Genomic DNA, 17,195 nt, shown 5'->3' on the forward strand with positions numbered 1-17,195 from the left:
AGTATTTTTGGCCGGCCCTCGGCCCATTAACCCATAAATAATGAATGTATTATTAAAAAGCCTATTTCTGGCACTTTGCAACACTTTGCGTCCCTTTTTGGCAAATACTAGTACAGCTGTAGTTGTAAGCAGCCTATGTATGTACCAGAATATTTTGCACTAAGAGCCAACTGTAGCAATTGTACCTGAATATTTCTGCAAAAAATAGCCTATTGCAGCCATTGCACCTTAATGTTGTTTATATTGTTACCTCTAATTTTGTAAACAACTGTAACCGTTTTACACTATACGCAAATTGTATTGTACTTGAATGTTGGTGGTTTTGTTACTTACCTTTTTTGCACAAAACTAGCAGCCATTTCAATAAATAAGTGCTAAATAATTTATAACATTTTATATTTATTTGTATCCGTTTACTGTACATGCAACACAAATAGTAGTACAGGAGTTGACTGGCTGGACAGTCACACAAGGACACAACCAGCACATCCTGCTTGTTTAGTGACACGCCCTAGTTTGTATTTGGCGGAAAGTTTGTCAACAGAAGCAGTCTGTCTGCCTGTGTGTGAGGAGAGTGTTGAGTTAACTCTGCAGAGTCCTGTGTAGATTTGTTGTTGTGAACCATTCTCAGTCTGTATGTTTCACAGACATAAATCCATCATAAGTGGAGAAAATATCCTGAGACTGGTAAAGGAATCACAACATTTTCAGTTGAGTTTTCTATTTTATTAAAATGGGTCGCACAACACAAGACAAACTAATGAAGTCACATGGGGTGAACCAAATGAAACCAAATTGTATTTTGTCATACGCATTTATACTAATGAAAAACATTTTTTATTGCTACTACTACTACTACTACTAACAATAATAATAATAATGTCCCAATCACTAAAAACTACTTGTTTAGTTCCCTTCAAGACACACATCACAAAGCCATATTATAATTTGATCTAGCTGTTTACTTTGTTTTATTGCATAAAATGTTGTTTTTATTGAATGTTTCTGTTTCATAAACTTCAGAGCGTTGTTTTTGCTTTGTTATATATGACTTTGAACGTTAACTTCTCTATAAATAAAGATTGAAGAAGAAATATATTTTGGTGGGCGTTTCCTACAAGTCCCGACATGCACCTCGGCAATTACCATAGCAGCGGGAAGTTAGTTTCCACCATGGACGGCCAGAGCAGAGTGTTTACTGCGATACTACCGGCTGCTGGGCTGGAGTTTGCCGGTAACGGAAAGGAGCAGGGGCTGGAAGTACGGACAGTTAACCGGCAGTTACCCAGTAACCGTGTGAGGGAGGTCCAGGTGACGGGGACAGCGGAGGTTTGTTGTCCGGCGGACCGAGTCTCGGTCCGGGTCAGTGTGAGCAACAGTAAGGAGTCAGTGAACGAGGTCACAAACAGCGTTTCCCGACGACTCGAGTACATCATACAGACTGTCAGGTGAAAATAAAACATACACTACATAAGAGTGGATCAACAACATTAGCTTAGCATTAGCTGCCACGTGTGTCTATCAACATAAGAGGATTAGGTTTGACTTCTTCAAATGTAATTTTTTAGACTTCCAGAGTCTTCAATCTGTCACCCCTGGTTTGGAAGTGAAAAAATAAAGAGAATATGGTTATTTTAACTTGACATTTCTCATAAACTGTACAGTAAAATGTCTCATTTACAGTGTGGTAGTAGTCATATAATGTGCTGAACACAACCTAGTCAGTCCTGTCGTCAGAACTTATTAAATGTAGTTTTTATTACATCACAAAATTGATAATTTCTTCGATTTAGAGAGTGTGAATATAGGACTTTCAACTTGAAAATCCTTTAAAACTATACAGTTAAAATGTTTAATATCCAATGCACTAATAGATATCATGTGACCATGGCTTTACAGCATGTGCCAAGTGAATAATGTTAATAATAAAGTTAAATTTATAGAACCCTGTGCAATACATTTTTAATTTTAATTGATTTAGTTTAAATTATTGTTGAATGTTTTAGTTTGATGTTTATTACTTGAATAATTTTAACACTTGCATTATTTTTTTTATTGTAAGCCACATTGTAGCTGTTTTAAAACTTAAATGAAGGTATTCTAATTATTGTTACTGTATTTAGTGTCTTCTATATCAAGTGCAGATATTTTGAACAGAATCTGACTGATACTAACACCAAGTTGGCCCATCCCTGACACCATTTTTGACATTTTTCGGACCAAATAACTAATTTATTAGTTGAGAAAATAATGAACAAAACAATCCATTGTACAAATGATCATTAGTTGCATACCTAAAATATAAAATCAATGAGTTTGCAGTAGTCATGTGTTTACATTCATTCACTGTGCTTAGACAATATGGAGTGAGCGACACAGACACCACAGTGAGGAGGTTTCTTCACAGAGAAGCAGACCTGTTCCACATGGATGCAGAGGTATTCAGGTACTTAGCCTTGAGCATATAGAGTGTGTCTGTTGAGTTGTGTCTGTCTGACAGTGTAAGAAAATTGTTCCCCCAGGTGGTGGTGACTTTCTTGGATTTTGAGAAGATGGAGCAGGTATGCAGTTTCCTGCTGGAGAAGCTGGACAAGAGTGTCTGTGTGGGATCACCGCAGTTTTACCACAGTGAAGGCTGCCTGAGTCAACTGAGGTAAGAACAAACAAAGCACACCTCTCTACAGCGCTGCTTGATGCAGCACTTGTAATCAGTGTTTTTGTCTGTTTTAGAAAGCAAGCTTGCGTATCTGCAGTTGAAAATGCTCAGCAGAAGGCCAACGAAGTCAGTCAGCTCCTGGGACAAAGTCTGGGACACCCCCTGCTTGTCAGAGAGGAGGGGACGAGGGAGTGGAAGGACCAAGATGAGGACTGTGGGAGCGGAGAGCAGGGAGCTGCACCCGTTTCTCACCTTCCTCATGTGCCCAAAATCACTGCCTCCTCACGGGTGACTGTCTCCTTCAGCCTCAGAGACAGGAAAAAGCTCTAAAACTCATGAAACCAAAGGCCTGTTTGCCACAGTTAAAACACTTTATTGCACAATTGCAGCTGATCCAAAGGTTATTTTTAGACTTTAGCAAACACTGTCATGTCAATTTCTATGTACAGCAAATTGAAAGAAAACGTCCACATTTCAAGCATTGATAATTATCATGTAACATGTCTTTTAAAAATACATTAAAACCTCATCAAACTTGTGATAAGGCCAATAACTGACCACAGAGGGGGAAATGTTATTGTCAGATGGATCGAATGCTTTAGTCAGATTCTTCAGCCGTCCATGATCTCATCTTCAGGAAACAGCTCTCTGAGCCAGGGCTGCATGATGAACCGCTCGCCGTCAAAATGTGTAAAGTAATTCTCCAGGGTGGGAATGTTTGGCTACAGAGACATCCAACAGTGAGTCCAAGGCCATCATGTGTGTTTGTGTATTTGTGTGTGTGTGTGTGCTGCAATTTCCACGTCTTACCCTCATCCCGGTGATGCGCTCCAGTTGTGTCTGAGGCAAATATGCAACCAACAGAGAGGAACCCGCAGGCCCACTGAACAGAACTTTGTAGTGAGGCGTCCTCTCTGCAGCGCCACCCTACACACAACACAACACACACACACAGCCATTAAAGTCATGAACTTGTTTTTGAACACACTAAACATTTCCATGTGAGAGTAAGTGGAGCTATAATGTGGATCACTTGCAGTTCTGAAGCACTAGCGGGAAATCTATTCACTGAATGAAGTGTGTCCAACCCCTTTATGTAGTATTGTTAGTATATTAGGTATTTTCTAGTTGACCTGTCACAGAGCACAACAACTTTAGTTAGCAGCTAGTTGACACAATGTTGAGTTTCATTCTGTCTCTCTGTGAAAAATCTTCAAAAATAAAAACACTCCAGAGATGATTGATCAAAATCACAATACAGCTTGCTGCAATTTTCAAATAGCAATATTTCTTCAAGCCAAAATGTCTGGAAAAATTACCATTTCAGATTAAACATTGTCGTGGCCTGTACACATCATATTCTACAGACTGAAGATTATCTTTGTTTCACACAGATCTGCACATATATAAATCAGTCATCATTTTATGATCAGTCATGTATTTTAACTGAAAATGAGAATAATTATGCAAAAATGCCATTCTCTATCATATCGCACACTAAAGCTGTTGTGGTCAATTCGATATTTCTTCAAAACCATTCAGCCCTAGCAAAAACGAATACATGTAAATGTGTGGGGTTTTTTGTTTGTTTTTTAATATGGTGTAAACATTTATTAAATAAATGTTTTTAAAACATGTAAAAAATGAAAAGTGATGGCAAGTACAAACTTATACATGATTGTGTTTCTGTTGGGGGTAAATAGTAAACGTGGTTTACTATTTTACTGTACAACAACACACTGAACACAGTCTATTGAAGTCATCCATGATGGATGATGTCCTTTTCCTCAACAATTCTCCCACATTAGACAAAAAAAACCAGGACTCCTGCTGGGTTCAGGATGATTGGGTCAATATTCTGTCAGGCTCGGTCAGGTTCAGATGCACTCTGACAGAAGTACACTAGGCCAGTTTGAGTTCAGTTTCAGTGAACACACTCCACTTTCAGTTACGCTATGTGGGAGTGCAAGTCCAACAGTTGCACTAACATGCGCTTACATGTCTTTTAAAAGTCTGGTTTTAGTCGGACTAACACAACTATTCAGTTTTTTCAACATACTGAAATACTTGTGGATGCTAACCTCGAAGCTGGAATACACCTTGTTAATCCACTCTGAAGGGGCTCGCAACTCCGAGTCCCAGCTCACCACCACTCCAACCATGCTGCCCTTCCTCTCCCTCACCACCTCGCCGACTCGTAGGAACACAAACGGAGGACGAGGGCTGCGCGCGGTCTTGGACGCTGCGGGAAAAAACAACGAAGAAATAAGACGAATTGTACTTGAAAGAACTTTTCACTTTGAATACTTGATTTTCTTTAAGATTGTCAGATTACCAGTCTTTGTGACGTGTTATGAAATGCTCTATTTGATAAACAAGGGAGAAAAATACTGAAATGCAGTTTCACACAAGACTGTGTTTGTGTTTTTTTTTTTCTTTAAATCACTGAATCCACATAGCAACAACACCTGTGTAGGCTACAAGATCAAAACCACTTAATCCTAGATTATTTCAAAAAAAATATCTACAGTAGTGTCACACAGTATATAGATATACATATACACACAGACACAAACCTCCAAAGAAGCCCAAGTCATTGTCAAAAATCATTGTTTCAACGGGAGGTGACTCCATTTTCACTTCCTGCTGCATGCCAACGAGAGACCTTTGGAAAGCACAGAATAGTTTCAGTGTCGAGTGAAAACGGGAGTTGACATGAAAATGATTCTCATAGTAGAGGAGCAGCAACGGTTGTTATTGGCTCTACAAACACTCTGGCGTACTTACGTAATATAGGACATCTTCTGGTCTGCCCAGTCCATCCATGCTGTGGCATTCAGGTACGACTTTCTCCAGTCTTTCCAAATTCTCATCAACCTGAAACACCAAGGTCACCTGATGAATGTTTGAAACAACGTCTGACAGCAGAAATACTCAAAGCGCAGCATCCTAATAGCATATCAATAATGATGGGGAATCTTTATTTACATGTGACGAACAAAAATTGTAATATAACACAGGAATCAGCAAAGATAAAAGGACATTTTACTAAAAAGTATGTCCCTTAATGTCATCATAATCAGGACAATACACTACGATTTGAACCTCATTCTCAATGAGCTCACACTTAAAAACCCATTCTGTGTTGATTTTCCCTCCATATGATAAAATATAACTCTTCAATGATAATATCAAATGTTGCATATGAATCTACAGTTTATGTCTGCACTGCACTGCAATTACTTACAGTATTCTAATAAAATAATGGATACACTAAATATTAAATACATAAAACAGGTCATCAAACAACACGTGCAATTTGGAAAATGAAGAGGATTATTTACAGTGTAATGCATATATTATTATTTATACTTTTTTACTCACTGTATATATGTTTCTTTCAGTTATTTACAGCATTTTATTGTTCTATATATTCATATTGTTTTATTATGTGGGTTCTTTACAGTGTAATGTATTTTTTTACTAAGTGTATATAGTTTTTTAAAAGCTATTTCCAGTATTTTATTGTTCTTTACATTTATATTTTCACATACTTTTTAAGTACAAGGTTTTTCCGTGTTATTTCATTCATTTTGAAAACAGACATATTTTGAACTCATACATTTTCTGTTGGTGTCAGATTATTTGTAACATAATGGTGATGAACACTGGTTGGAAGGAAGGGCCCCCTGGGAATTTTTGCTTAGGGCCCCTACAGACTCTAGAATCGCCTCTGCACACACACACAAATGCATTTACATACGTTATAAAGAAATTACATGTCTGTCACTCACTCACTCACTCACACTTACCGCGTGGTCGCGTGGTAGCGCTGCGCGGCGTTGGTTCCGGTCCACTGGGAGATGAAGTACTGCGCGGGCACCGCGGACAGAATGAGCGCGAGCTGCAGCGCCACGGCCACGGGGACCTGAGGCATGACCGCTGATGATGATGATGATGATGATGTCACCTGCTGAACGAGACAGGTCAGGAGTGTGGTCACATATCAAACTGTGGATAATAGCAGCCGTAAAAACATGAAAGAAGCAAATGACGACGGAGACCGGAGCGCGTGACAGGTGGATGTGGATGTGGCAGCAGGTGCGCAACCGGAAACTGAAGAGCAGAGTTTGTTTTATAGTATTATTATTCTGCCGTAAAGTGACCTTTTAATTGTTTTAGATGTTTCAAACTTAAATGAGCAGAAAGGAAACCTCTACAGAAAAAAGTAAACAGCAAACTTTTAATATTAAATGATCAACTTATGAGTCCTTACCTTATGTTAGAGTCCACAGTGTTTCCTGCGTCTCTCTGACAGACATCATGAAGTGCGTCTGCAAACCAGAACACAGTGACACGCTTTCACTCCTGTTTTATTTACATAAACCACGCGCCGCCGACGCCACCTGTTTATCCCCATTATTGTCAAAAGTTTCAAACTCGTAGTAGTTTACCCAATAGCAGGAGCCCACGGGTGAAGTGACGGACCTTTCGCTGCTCGCCACGTCAGGACAACGCGGCGGAGCTGAACGCGTAGTAGGCGGCAAGTGACGCACTTACACGCTGTGGACACCAGGTGTCAGTGTTGCTTTGCTGAGCCCTGGTGTTTTTATTTCCATATAAAGACTGTGTTTGAGTTCATTTTATTTACTTATACTCAGCCATAAACCAAGCGACATTCACAGTTTAATAGTCTTTGTTGAGGGGCCCAGATATGGAAGTGTCTGTTAATAAAAAAAGAAAGTATTCACAGTATTTTAATAGAGCTCTGAAATATTGTCCCTTTATTATTAGTTTAACTTAAAGATGAGTCTTCTTTTGGTGTGCGACTGTGCCTGATTTACTTATTTTTAACAATACTATGATAGGTTTCTGTGTTTTAGTGTATTTTTTGTTATTTCCTGTAATATGCTCACACAAGAATGCAGATTTTCACACCCTCAGAAGGCAATTTCCCCCCATATTATAATGGCTCATTTACTTTCCTTTTATATGTAAACATACATACAAATACCAAGTGATTTTATCAGAATAAAAATCCATATTTTAACTTGTATTTTGTGAAAAGTATATTTGACCTTCACTGTAATGGAAAACATGTATTTAAGTGAACAAAAAATAAATAAAGCAGAAGTTAAAGTGTATATGGAAACACAACTGTTTATTTACTTAAAATATTGGTATGAACTAACAGGACAGCAGTACTCCCCTACACATACATTCTAGCTTTATGCTTTTTTTTTTTTGCATTAATTCTTTTATATATAAAAAAGTATCCAAACTAACAAAGACGTCCTCGCTTAGTTCACATAAATCAGCTTTCCCTTTCCCTTCCCTGCTTCATTCACTCCTCTTCCACATCCAATTACAACTTAAAAACAACCAAGAAATGTTTCCCAGTGGCTCACATGCAGCCACTTCACAAACACACACACACACACGGTGACCTTTCAACTTCTGACCCAACACTATGACGCCTGGTCAGAAACCGCACGACCAACCAAACAGCACAACTCTGCCACACATTAGCACAGGCCCGTGGTAAATGAATACAAATGTTCAGCGAGGGTCTAAAAAAAGAGCGAGAGCTGAGTGAAGTGAAGCGCTGACACCAAAACCTCAATGAGGTCGAGTCAGTGCAGAAACCCAGACAAGACAGATGTGACTGGTATGAAAAGGTAAGAATCAATCGATTAAACCCATTTGACTAATAACCACTCAATAAGGCCCCTTTTTCACAATTAGAGGTTGTGTATTGTCGCTAACATGGTTCAGGTTAACCAGCAACACTAAGTCAGCTTTTACTTTGACAGATTCAAACGTATATAGAAAAGTGGTTGATATGATTGAGAGACTGCGATACACAACCCTCTTCTTTTTTTTTTATTAACGTGGGAAACAATGGCTTCAGCAGGCCAAAAATTGCTTGTGTAAACATTACTAGTTAAGATTTGACAGGAAGTTTGATTCTGGAAACATTGAAATCATGATAATCTGTGCGTAAAGTTAAATATTCATTGTGACTGAGAAAGAAAACCCCTTTATGTGCCTATGTAGAGTATAATAAATCCATTTCACCTAAAAACAAACAACACCGCTGCCTGCAAAATATGGATTTGTTTCGGGCAAAGAATAATTTGCTTCCTACTTTGATCAAAGAAAAAACATTGACTTTGATGTCAACAGGAAGATGGCGTCACTGTTCTCAGCCATCTTCATTATGCAATAAAGCTCTTTATATACACAATATAAACAAAGCATTGGTGGGAGAAAAGGAAGTGTGTTCTCAGATAAGTGTGGCAGAGTATAAAACACCATTCCAGCAATACAACTCCACAGATCAAGCTGCTGAGACATTGTCCAAAATGGCAGGGACACACAGACAGAAAACATTTGACACGTCGTATGCAAAAAGAAGCTCGACACTAAATAAAACGACAACAAAATAAAAACACATTCAAAAGCCAGGTTCTAAAATCTCAGTGCCCAAACACAAACATTTGGCATCAACTTATCCATGACAACAAAACAACAATGATAAGCAGATCAGATATATGTTGAATAATATGTGACAAGGAAGATCAATGAAATCAATCAGATGGATGCAAACATCCAGGTTTCTCCTGCAGTTTGCCCCACAAGTGTCATCTTTTAGCCTTCACTGCCAAACTCGGAGGCCGCCATCTTTGTAAATTTGGTCCATTCAGTGTACAGAGCAAGAGAGTGACATTATATATTTGTTGTCTGTCAGACTGTTCATTTTTCCATCTTTTCTCAGCCTTGAGTACAAGCCTGTCAATATCAGTCCTGTCCCCAGAGTCCAGTCCACTGAACCCCCCCCCCCCCCCCCGTTAAAAATAAGAAACAAAGGGAAAACATATATCATGCCAGAGTAGCGAAGGCACACAATCAGAAAAATTTAGGAATCGTCTTTCTCTTTCTCGGCTTTTTGTCCAAAACTCTGAACCAGTTCTGCCTCTGTCCTGTTTGCTTCAGACGTGAGAAAGTGTGGGAACAAGTGAGACAGGATTGTGTGTCTGTGAGTGTTTGTGGTCAAATAGAAACATATCAACATTTCAAAAGTTCATTTGTCTATGTTAATAGTTGTAAAACACAAAGGGTTACTCCCTATGACTGCATTGATAACTGGTCTGTGGTAAGTGCATCTTAAAGCCCAGCGCTCCACTCGCTGTACCTTAGGTATAAACTGACGATAGGTTGGTTATAGGACCATATATTTGACAGGAATAATGGTATGTTCACAATAACAGTTCAGTCTTTTTTTTTTTTTTTTTCAAACTGCTATAAATACATTTCTTTGAGAGGTTTCACAACGATCAAACTGTATGCCACTGTCTGTACGCTGAAAGTGAATGGCACACTCACTCAGTTGCGTTGTTAAAAAACACATGCACGCGCTCCTTCAGTTTCACACACACTTGCAGAATCGTGACATAAGTTCATACGCACACAGGCACATGTACCTTGCAGGGCAGAGGCCAAACACGCACACACACATTTATACTCACACACGCGCACACACATTTATACTCACACACGCGCACACACACACACACACACACACACACACACACACACACACACACACACATACACACACACACACAGGAGACATAAAGGCACAAGGTATTGCTAATGTTGAGGACACATTGACACATGGATGATCGAAACATACAAATGAATCCTTTCATCCATGCATCCTGTTTCTCCTCACAATAAAAACAGTGTCTATTTAAAAAAAAAAAGAAAAAAAAAAGAAAAGGTTCTTCATCTTTCAAACATGCAAAAAAGAAAGAAAAGAAAACACCCACACACCCAAGCACATCAATAGTAAACAAAACCTACTGATCTGTAGTACCTGCAAAGGTACAACATTTGGTATATTAGCTCAGACAGACACACTCATGTCAGCCAACATGTAAGACTTCCAAAACAGAGAGCCGATCATTACGTACAAATCTTAGAAAAAGCTAATTGTGGGTTGTACACATATATATAAAAAAAGAAGAGGAACGATGATGACGCGGGTGAAAGATGTTATCAGGCCAGCGGTTGTTCTACAATTTTAACTCAGCGGGCAGGTTTGACCGACCCCGCCGACACTTGACCAGTTCTCTGAAATAGTAAGACGGAGATGAGCTACGTCCATCTGTCCTCATGACATCTTCAAGTACTAAAACTCTGCTACTGTCTTGTCCAGTCTGACACCAGCAGTGTTTACGGTCAGACAAGGGTGAGGAGTGGTTCACTGGACAGGAGCCAATCACAAGACCACCAACACGAGGGTCAGCAAACATCTATCAGATCCAACATGGACCAATAATGTAATAAGAGGAGCTTGAACATATGTTGTCTGAAATCCACTGGTTGCCATAGCAATGTGCTTTCTGGGCCGACAGAGGGAGGATTGGACAGGTCACTGCGCTGCTGTGTCTCCCCAGAGCCTCGGCTTCCAACAGCAGCAGATAAAGCAGCAGCTACCCAGAGGCACATACACATACATGCACACAAATAAGCATGACTTCCACAACTTGGCCCATTACTCCTCTGACGCAAAGAGATTGTGATCTCTTAAAATGCCTGTCACATCCTGTGTATCTCCTAAGTTACCAGCCTATCAGGTTGGCTTTGGCCTTTTCTGTTAGCTTACGGACACGCCCCTTAGAGGAGGTGCCAAAGGTGATAGACGAGTCCTCAAACAGCAGCTGCCTCTGCTCCTCCTCAGAGTCCTCCTCCATGTACCACGCTGACCGTCGCCCCTGGTTACGTGTGCGCATGGACCCACTTGCTTCGTCCCCCTCGTCCTCCTCTGGAGACTCCTTGCGATTGGACCGTTGATGGACAGTCTGCGGCGGAGGGGTGACCTCCTCGTTTCCCCTCCTGCTGCTCCTCCTCAGGGGCTCAGGCTCAGGCGACTCTGTGGGTGGAGTGGATTCATCAGTTCTTATTGTTCGGGGCCGACCGCGGCGTCTCGGTGTCGACGGTGCACCAGAGTCTGACAGCACAGATGTCTCCTGCGCTGAAGATGTCCCTCCTTCGTCGCCAGTGGATTGGTCGAGCTCATCGTCAGGGGTGGAGCTCCTGTGGTTCCCGCTCTTCCTCATCTCTTCCAGTTCCTGCTTGCTCTTCCTGCCTCTCTTCTTTCCTGGAGGGCGACCTCGGGGTCTGGAAGGGCTTGCTGGAGTTGTGACTTCTGGAGGACTCAGCGGTTGTTCCGTTCTGGATTTCCGTCCCTTCTTCCCCACGGCCATCGTCATAGGACTGCTGTGACCATTCAGGTGGACTGTGGTCTGGACTGGGCTGGCAGGAGAAACTGAGCAAGACAAACATTAAATCAAAGGGAGTAAAACCTCAATAACAGCAAAGTAACATTTACTTCAAACTATAATTATATAGTATTAAAAGGGGTTATATGTAAAGAACGTATTCTATTAAGTCATAAAATTTCCATGATATGTCACCAGAGATTAAGGAAACACGTTAACTTGAAATAATGGCTTCACTGATGACAACAGTTTAGTTTTCATTTGCAGGCTGCAAACTATGTTTTGGTTTGGTGTTTTTCTGTTTCACCAAATAACGCCTCAAATCATAGTACTTTGACACACATGATGCCAGCAGAGTTACTTCACCACACTGGGCTGCAGCTCAAAAAAGCCTCACTAACCCTCTCAAAACGTCTCAACAAGAGGAGAAGTAACATGAGGATCTTTGAGGATTTTTGAAGTCAGTTATTGTCACCTTGTCATCTCCTCTCACCATATGTACGTGTATGGTTGTGCACATTAACACAGAGCAACACAAAAACGTGTTTTGAACTGGGACTGCAGTGACATATTTCACATATATACACTTTAAGCACCATCTCTTACCAGGTGTATGTCGTACAGGCGTCCTGAGTTTCCGCCGGGTGCTTCCTCCACCACTACTCTCTGGGGCTGGAGATGGAGTCACCTTTTCAGCAACGGGTGATGTTGAAGCTAAAACAGAGTTATGACCCCTAAGTGAACGAGTCGACTCTGAAAAAGGCAAAGAGAAATAACTAAAGTGAACTGCTCCGCACATTTAATGCGAGACACTTTGTTACCACAACAGTATTTCCTGAAGCAAAATGTACATGTGCAACATAAGCAAGCTCACCCGTTGTACTCTGTGTGTTGCTTGTGGCGTTTTGCGAGGAGGACGGGGCAGGTGGGGAGTGTGCAGAATGGCGTGCTGCACTTCGTGTTCGCCCTGTAGCCGCTGTATCCGCCTTTCCGTTGACCAGCTGTTGAGGCTGTTTCAGGGGCGTGCTCTGTCTCAGGGAGGAAGGCCGTGCAGGAGGTGGCGATGGCTCCTTTTTTGCAGTCACCCTGGATGATACACGTCTCTTCCTCTCTGGGCTTAAAGCAAGAAAGAAGGAAATAATTCAAAAGATAAAATAATAATCCATCGAAAGAGCCATAAAATTGAAAATAAAACGTCCTTTCTTCTACCTGGATGCAGTGCTGCTTGTTGGAGATTCACTCCTCCGCCTCCTCCTCTTCATTGTGTGCCGTGTCTGTCTGTCTGTAGTGTGTCGTGTCTGTCTGTCGGCGCCCTGTCTGGTCAGTTTATCTGTCAGGCCGTGGATGGCCTTGTAGTCAGCCAGGATGGAGCTGACATGCTCCTCGAACAATGCAGAAAGCCTCAGACTCATACTGTAGATCTGGAGACACAATAAATGACACACTGGATCAACTTCTGTAGTTTTAAGTGAGTGTGTGTCCGTGTGTGCATATGTGTGTGCTCATGTCTTACCCGAGACTTCTTACTAGGTGTGTAAGCCTTGGAATTGCTGAAAATGAGCCGGACATCTTTGCAGAGGTCAATGGGAGACTGGTACTTTCCTTCTGTCAGTGTAGTGAGAACAGTTCCAAAGTCCATTGGAGAGTCAACTATTTGCAGGTAGTCCTGGGTGAAGGAGATGTAAATAGAATAATGATAAGATGAGAGCACGAATTAGGAGACAGGGTTATTATCAAGAGTACTGAAGCCATTTTACAACTTAAACACTCATTTCTTTTTCCAAATAGACTTTTTCTTCAGGCCAAAAAACAGTTTGCCCCTGTCACTTCCCTTTTTAAAGTGTATTTAGAGGAATTTCACACCCATAATAGTTTGCCAGGTTTCTGAGTTTGCAGGTTTGTGTGCACCACCATTAATTAAGAGAGAAGAGCAGCTGTTGCATAAGTACCGGATATTCCTGGAGGTCCACAGGTTCTCTGAAGGGCTCAGAGTCTTCACACTGAAATATCAGGTCCAGCAACTCCTTACAGCGCCCCCTCCATGCTTGAGGGTCATACGACGGAGGTCGCGTTCGGCGCTGGCGCTGCGTAGGCCGACGTCCCTACATTAAAAAAAGACAATACACACAATGAAAGGTTATGGTGTGTTTTCACTTAAGTGGACGTTGCAGTGAGATGTGTTACCTTATGGTTTCGAGTGGATGTTCCAGGTCTATTAGTATCTTCATCTTCCTCCTCCTCATCCTATATAAGACAAGGGGGGGAATGATTGTGATGGTGAGTATTGTACTGTACTAATCTATGTATATTTAACAATAATATAATATAGTATTTAATGTTGGCAAATACCAGCTGCCTTACATATATAATTTTAAAAGAGAATCTTGAAATTGTTATTGCTACCCTGATCTATAAAAGCAAAAACAAATACATGTAGAATACTGTACATATATATAACTAACTTCTGTTTCAACATTTCAAAGTTCACAATTCCACAATTCCAGTAAAAGCACAAATACTGTAGCTCTCCCAGAAAGACAGTCAACTGCATGGCTAAAGCAAGCTAATGCTATTAAGTTAAATATCCTACTTGTAGCGCTGTATTCAAAATTTAATAAATATAAGTGATAAATGTTGTTTTTAAAATAAGTACTAATGAATGTTAATAAATAATGTAGACCAGAGACTACCATCTTAGCTTCTGAATCTCATGGAATGTATCGTGTTACAGAGCTGAAAAATGTATCCATTCATTTAATTAGAATAAAAAATATGCACTCATAGGCCATGTAAAGACATGATGTAAACATGTTTACAAACACACCTCATCTTCAGAATCAGAGAAGGTTGCCTTCTTCATAGTTTTGTAGAGGGGCATGATGTCAGTCAGATTTTGGTCCCTGAAGAAGAAAGAAAAAGCAGTTAACAATTCAAATGTTGTGAGACTTTTAAGATGAAAGCATGGGAAATTATTTGAAATGCTGAGATGAAATGTGATATAATGCAACATAGCTAAAACTAAGTACCTAATGCTCAATACTTAATCATTTTAAACACTGTGGTGTTGAAATTGTTGATACCCCATTTAACACACTCACTTAATAAACTGCAGCATGAGGTCCGAGACAAACTTGGCAGTAGTGACGATGAAAGATCCCGGTTCATTGAAGGTTTGGGCGTTGTGTTCAATATAACGAACCTCCCACATCAGAGAGGACAGTCGTCTGAAAGGGGAAACAAACAATCACAGACCGTGTTTGAATTCTATCTGTTCCATATACTGGAAGCTTTCAGTATCTTCTGCCTTCTCTTCTGAGCTGATGCAAGTTACCGGTAGAAGCGGTTCACCAGCCTTTGGCGAATAGTGCTGAGGTCAGTGACGTAGGCCACGACTGTGCAGTACGTGGGATAAGCCTGTAGGTCCACTGGAAAGGCAAATGGCGCTGCTACATCTATGGGTGTTGAATTTGATAGGTGGATAGAAGACATGAAGAGAGTATTACTACGGTGACACATCAAATTTGACATTCAAGCATTTTTGTACAACTCAGAACCAAAACAGTTTCAAGAAACGGTCATTTGTAATGAGGGTGAACAACATAATGGCAGGAAATTGTGAGTGTGTTTAGTCAACACATGGGCATACACGGGTACATCAAGGAAGGTGAGGTAAGACAGAAACATTTCTTAACATATGAATTGTGAGACATAGATCAAGCAATCTGAAATCACCTTTAATCTAAATATTTTTCCCAAAATTCCAGATGTGCCTGTGAGAAAAACTGCAGCATAAAGCTAATAGGGAGACACCTAGATAACTGTGTAGTGTGTACCCCGCCTATCGCCCTATGTCAGCTGAGATTGGCACAACGCCCCTGCGACCCTCCTGTGGAGGATAAAGCGGTAGAAAATGGATGGATGGATGGTTGCTGACGTCTGTGTGTGCATGCTTTTCCACAAACTGTCTCTAGAGGGAGCCCTCTAACCAGTTTACTTCCACCAGGATTGCAGTAATACAAAGTCTCTAATGTGACATTACATCACTTTCCAGGAATACAAGCAAGCACCTCAATATCCGACTCAACATGTCAGCAGCTTATTCTTTTAAACATATGACTCGTGTCCCTGCTGATGAGCACAGAGCGGTGACTCATGCTGTGTAAAGTCATGCTGCTGTTTCTTCACAAGAAATGCAGCCTTTGTAGCTTAACATCACATCCCTGCTTGACATGACATAAGCAGGCTGTTATTATTAGAAAGGTTTGACGACGTCATACCAAGGGTGCAGAGCTGGTCAATGGCTTTGATGATGCGTTCACACTCTTCTGCACGTGTGCGGCAGCCCCATTCCCCGTCCAGAGGGACGTACAGCAGCTCCTTCTGCTCCTCTTCTACGAGCGGGACGCTCAAGCCCAGTTCGTCAGGGAATGTGGCTAAATAATGAGAATTTTGAGGTTTTAAAGATGCTTGAACTTAACTTTATTGAGAAAGAAATTGTGTGCGAGTCTTAGTGTGTGTGCATTAACGTGTGGGTGTGTATTAGATAACTCACCATCATCAGGAATAGGCTCCATATCCCACGGACTCATCTTCTCTGTGTCTCCATTGTCCCAGCTGGATGGGAAATAGAGTTGATATGAATCATTGACATTCAACAAATTGCTAGTTCTTTCTTTTTCTTTTGACATAAGTGACATGCAGTGTTGTAAGCAGTGACGGTGCTTTCCCACAACCTAAATCTGAAGTCTATGTCTGAAAAACATTTTTAAAATGATCTGTAACCATAAGGGAGGAAAGAGAACAAACAGAGAGCATAAATATCAATCGCTTGAAATGTCATGTTTAGTGAAATTAAAACAATGCAACATAAAGAGCAGCTGCAGCCGGAATCATTGTAAATAGTAAATTCAAACTTTGCCAGGATACTTTCTCAGAGTTTGTGGAGTTAATGAGTATTACAAGCAGCTATTTGTTTTCATCTGAGTGGGTTTCTCCATGCAGACAATTTTATTTGTAAACCATTTTAATCAAACCGCTTCAGATGTCTTTTTCCATTTGTGTTGGTGTCTGCCAAGTCAAAAAATCATTAAATACAAGGACCAACATTTCTGCTGAAATTTCACTTGAATTAAAATAGCAAGACCTTTTGTATATAATTTGAGAAATGTTTTGCTGCGTGAGTGAGCATAAAACAAGACAAGGGATTGTCTTACAGGGGAATTGCTCAAATTACACTTTATTGTTTCATTTCA

At 40.7% G+C, this 17,195-nt stretch overlaps 3 protein-coding genes across 4 annotated transcripts in view; 1 reads left to right on the plus strand and 2 right to left on the minus strand.

Moving 5' to 3' along the window:
* Positions 1-1,173: 1,173 nt before the first annotated feature.
* irak1bp1 (interleukin-1 receptor-associated kinase 1 binding protein 1) lies at positions 1,174-3,051 on the plus strand (the record flags this gene model as incomplete). The annotated part of the gene is made up of 4 exons (XM_083898766.1): positions 1,174-1,448; positions 2,357-2,438; positions 2,523-2,653; positions 2,731-3,051. The coding sequence occupies 4 exons, from the start codon at positions 1,174-1,176 to the stop codon at positions 2,984-2,986; spliced, it is 744 nt and encodes a 247-aa protein (XP_083754892.1). The 3' UTR covers positions 2,987-3,051.
* A 41-nt stretch (positions 3,052-3,092) lies between these two features.
* Positions 3,093-7,068, minus strand: LOC310934955 (uncharacterized protein). 2 transcript variants are annotated; one of them, XM_083898765.1, is made up of 7 exons: positions 6,933-7,026; positions 6,469-6,626; positions 5,444-5,533; positions 5,233-5,321; positions 4,738-4,898; positions 3,467-3,583; positions 3,093-3,378 (listed from the first exon to the last, which is right to left on the minus strand). In XM_083898765.1, the coding sequence occupies exons 2-7, from the start codon at positions 6,591-6,593 to the stop codon at positions 3,268-3,270; spliced, it is 693 nt and encodes a 230-aa protein (XP_083754891.1). In that variant the 5' UTR covers positions 6,594-6,626; positions 6,933-7,026; the 3' UTR covers positions 3,093-3,267. The 2 variants fall into 2 exon arrangements, with proteins under 2 accessions (XP_083754891.1, XP_083754890.1); XM_083898764.1 differs by having other exon boundaries at positions 3,094-3,378; positions 6,469-6,629; positions 6,933-7,068.
* An 838-nt stretch (positions 7,069-7,906) lies between these two features.
* The window catches only part of phip (PHIP subunit of CUL4-Ring ligase complex), a 35,697-nt gene continuing 26,408 nt past the window's right edge, over positions 7,907-17,195 (minus strand). Inside the window, exons 29-40 of the mRNA XM_083898760.1 lie at positions 16,496-16,557; positions 16,221-16,376; positions 15,275-15,395; positions 15,042-15,167; positions 14,768-14,843; positions 14,128-14,187; positions 13,893-14,045; positions 13,457-13,609; positions 13,153-13,364; positions 12,818-13,059; positions 12,550-12,696; positions 7,907-11,990 (exon numbers count right to left, since the gene is read on the minus strand). Coding sequence (XP_083754886.1) covers positions 11,284-11,990; positions 12,550-12,696; positions 12,818-13,059; positions 13,153-13,364; positions 13,457-13,609; positions 13,893-14,045; positions 14,128-14,187; positions 14,768-14,843; positions 15,042-15,167; positions 15,275-15,395; positions 16,221-16,376; positions 16,496-16,557 — 2,215 coding nt within the window. The 3' untranslated portion in view covers positions 7,907-11,283. The remainder of the gene's footprint in view (positions 11,991-12,549; positions 12,697-12,817; positions 13,060-13,152; positions 13,365-13,456; positions 13,610-13,892; positions 14,046-14,127; positions 14,188-14,767; positions 14,844-15,041; positions 15,168-15,274; positions 15,396-16,220; positions 16,377-16,495; positions 16,558-17,195) is intronic.

The sequence above is a fragment of the Microchirus variegatus genome (assembly GCF_963457635.1).
Source record: "Microchirus variegatus genome assembly, chromosome: 12".
NCBI lineage: Eukaryota > Metazoa > Chordata > Actinopteri > Pleuronectiformes > Soleidae > Microchirus > Microchirus variegatus.